This window comes from Morone saxatilis, unplaced genomic scaffold (genome assembly GCF_004916995.1).
Source record: "Morone saxatilis isolate NCDOM2014 unplaced genomic scaffold, NCSU_SB_2.0 Contig21, whole genome shotgun sequence".
In the NCBI taxonomy this organism is placed as follows: Eukaryota; Metazoa; Chordata; class Actinopteri; family Moronidae; genus Morone; species Morone saxatilis.
Genome location: NW_023339774.1, coordinates 22,258,111 through 22,261,886, shown reverse-complemented (window position 1 = coordinate 22,261,886; position 3,776 = coordinate 22,258,111). Strand labels below are relative to the sequence as shown.

Below are 3,776 nucleotides of genomic sequence, written 5' to 3'. Positions count from 1 at the left end.
TGACTAGATCACATCAAACCAAATGTGGGACAAGCAGTATGTTTGTGTGGGCTTAGGGGTAGTCTTAACTTTTGATATAATGTCTGTGTAACTTAAAAAAATTAACATTTCTATTCTGTATTGTAATGTCTCTACACTTTTCCCTCTGGTCGATTCAGTAGCATGTGAAGGACTCAAATATATTTTATTTGCAACTTTCCAAATCCCCACACTTAGTAAAGGCAGTAAGCATAAAAGCAATCTAAAGTTTCACAATTTTCAAAAGAGAAAACAACAGTCCCCTGTTACCTTCTGTGACTATGTGACTAATGAAAAGTGCATCAACTAAGACTCTTCTCAGTGACTAACTATTAAGTCAACTTTCATGGGACAGCCCTAGACTCTTGGTTTATTCACGACTTTGGTCTGTAAAAAACAGCTGTCAAACTAACAACATCTGTCTGACACAATGGTTGAGCTATTTAGTTTACAGAAATCTATACACTGGAATGTCCCAAAGGAAAACAAAAAGGATGAGATACTGGGAGGAAGGCAGAGAATTTCTGTGAAATCGTGAACACAGAACGTTCCTCCCATCTCCTGATGGAGTATAAAAACTCTGAACACTGAGTACTCGCTGCTCTTCTTACCTCCTCAGCATCACAGAACTTCCTGAAGCCAACAACAGGTAAATGATGAAATACTTTTACTTACTTATGTATTTGTTAACAGATTAGACTGGGTTCAACCCAATGAGACAACAAGGCATTATGTTCTATAGTCGTTGCACATAAAGTCAAATTTTCTGTTCTGGAAGCAACAACTTCCACCACACTACTGAGCTGTAAAGACTTTTTGCTTCATAAGTGAACTGTCATTTTGTGTTTTCTTTATTACAAATGAATGAAAATGCAATTAAAGATATAGTTTGTTTGCTTGTTGTTTTTTTCATCCAGACACCAACTCCAGTTTCAGCCTCACTGTGTGGAGCCTTTTCTACCAGGCATCACCATGTCAACTGAGTGAGTAACATTAACTATTAACATAATTAACCTTTGAACTCTTTAATTCTGTGTAATCAAACTTTAATTCCATATATTTAAGTTATATACCATCTGTTTATTTACTTATTTATTTACAGACTTGCTATGACAATATAAATATCTGTTTCCCATGCAATAAAGCTTTTTAAAATTCTATCAGATTGACATTGTTTATGTCTAAACCCAATTTAATTCTTCCTCTCTTATAAACAAAGAAAATAAAATTAGCTTATGAAAGAGACAATTTGAAGTTGTTGAGATTCTTCTCTGATTAGATTAGTCTATAAAAACTATTAGTAAAAGAGGTTTACAACAACCACAGTAATGATCTGACAAAGACCCGAAATTATTACTCTTCATTTATGTCAACTGTGTGGATGAATAAATTCATACCGTCAAAGCAGATTGCGAGAATTTGGATGCATGTTTCTTTTTTAATGACAAATAATAGAGATGACCTTTCTTAAATAAAGGTTGGTTTATTTACCAGTATGGTTATTGACACATTACTTTTAGTTTGATTCGTGTAAAAAAATGTACATTATCTCTACCTGATACTCATTTCAGCCATGTACTTGCTCAACCCCTAAAAAGTTCATTAACAAATACAGTTAAGTGCTGACATTACAGCATTTGCAACAAAGAACTTTGCTCAAATGTACATGAAATTAACTGTGCAAATGATCTACTTCATTAACAGGAAAATCAAGACCTCACCGAAATATGAGGACATCATTTCAAAAAGTGATCTGATCCAATCAGATCTCCCACTGTCTACCAGCTGAAACCAAAGAAAGAGAAGATTGAAACTCTAAACACAGAATGACTCTTGGTGAAAAAAAAATCGAACAAGACAAACAGAACCATTTTTACTTGTTGGTGAAACAGTAGCAGGAAAATCTACCTGGTCAACACTCTGGTTCAACTTACCACCATGGAAGTGAAGTGGAGACGATGTCTGGTTTCAGATTGTAGACGACGAGAAGGGATGAGAAGAATGGGTCAGTCAGACAGTCAGACATCAGATGTGACGTTTATGAGATCTTTGGTTTTGAAGATAAAACTCTGCCCTACTCTCTGACCATCATCGATACTCCTGGATACGGAGATACCAGAGGGACTGAACAAGATGAAGTAGTCAGTCAAAAATTATTAGACTTGTTCAGCTCAGATGATGGAGTTGAAAACATCAATGCAGTGGGTCTGGTGCTGAAAGCGACTGAGAATCGACTCAGTGACCGACTGAGGTACATCTTTGATTCAGTGGTGTCTCTGTTTGGAAAAAACATGGAGAAGAACATTGTTCCCCTCCTCACTCACTCAGATGGTCTGACACCTGAAAATGCTCTAAAAGCTCTAGAAGATGGAAAAAATAAATGTGCCAAAGATGAGGAGAATCAGTCTGTTCATTTTATGTTTAACAACCATCAAAACAAGCAGAAAACAGAGAGAAATAAAGTTGCTTTAAAAAGTGCATGGGACCTAACAATGAACGAAATTCATAATTTAACAGACTTTCTGGAAAAAACTGAACCTCCAAAGCTGATGACAACTGTTGAAGTGTTGAATTCACGAATCAGACTGACAGCCTGCATCCAAAACCTGCAAGAGAGAGTTGAGTTTATTGAACTAAAACAGAAAGAAATCCAACAGACTGAGGAAGCTCTGAAGAAATATGAACAAGAGATGAAGAACAATGAGAAGTTCACTGTAGAAGTTGATGAGGTCTACAAAGATAAAGAACCTATTGATGGTGGGATGTGGGGGTTGGTGTTTTATGAAGCAGCTGTCTGCTGTACAGTCTGTGAAGAGAACTGTCACTATCCTGGATGTACAGTGGCCTGGAGTCCAGAACACTGTGAGGTCATGAAAGATGGTCGCTGCACTGTTTGTACCAGGAAGTGTCCCGTATCAGCTCATGTGAAAGAAAAGTGGATCTATGTGAACAAGACAAGAAAAGTTCAGAAGACCTTAGAAGATGTGAAAGAGAAGTATGAAAAGAGTAAATCAGACTGGGAGGAGACAGCAAGCCTTTTGGAAAATCTAAAAAAGAAAACAGAAGAACTTCAGAAAGATAAAGATCAGATGTTGGAAAAGTCCTACAAGCTGGTTGTCAGACTGGAGCAGATCGCCCTGAATGCTGATTCACTGTCCACTCTTGTCCACTTGGACTTCCTGATTGAGAAGATGAAGGAGAAAGGAGACACAGAGAAGGTCCAGAAACTGGAAGAGATGAAAAGACGAGTGGATGAAGGAACCAGAGCAGCACTTAGGTACAAACAATCAGCAGCTGGTGAAGAAGCAAAATCAAAGTAGGTGAACAACGGAATTTTGAGCAGACAGACGACAAGGTCTGCACTGTAGATATACATAGACAAATATTCACACCAATGGTCTATTTCTATGAAATGTGCTTTTGATGTAAGACAATTTAAAAGTAATCAGCGTTTTAATTGTTTGTTCTTGTAGTTTTTTAGTTACTTCACTGTACAGAAGATCAGTGCTCAATCATGACTTGATCCACAGAAGTAAAAGCAGAGTTAGGATTTATGCTGCTATCCATTGTACTCAGAACTATCGACTTCTGACTTCCAATGGATTGCAGCATTATTTGGTGTTGAGAACAGCTGTTAGCTTTCTTGCTATCATGCTCATCGTTCAACCTCTTTTATCCTCTCAGCTCCATCGTCACATTAAAATACAACATTTACTGTGTTTACGTGCACTTCAGTAACAGGTTACAGTCAGATGGTT

General features: G+C 37.2%; 1 protein-coding gene across 1 annotated transcript; it reads left to right on the top strand.

Moving 5' to 3' along the window:
* The first annotated feature begins 2,019 nt into the window (after positions 1-2,019).
* Positions 2,020-3,350, top strand: LOC118332935. The gene is given in 3 exon segments (XM_035668374.1): positions 2,020-2,053; positions 2,056-2,400; positions 2,536-3,350. Coding segments are annotated over 3 exon segments (1,182 nt in total). The 3' UTR covers positions 3,339-3,350.
* The last annotated feature ends 426 nt before the right edge of the window (positions 3,351-3,776 follow it).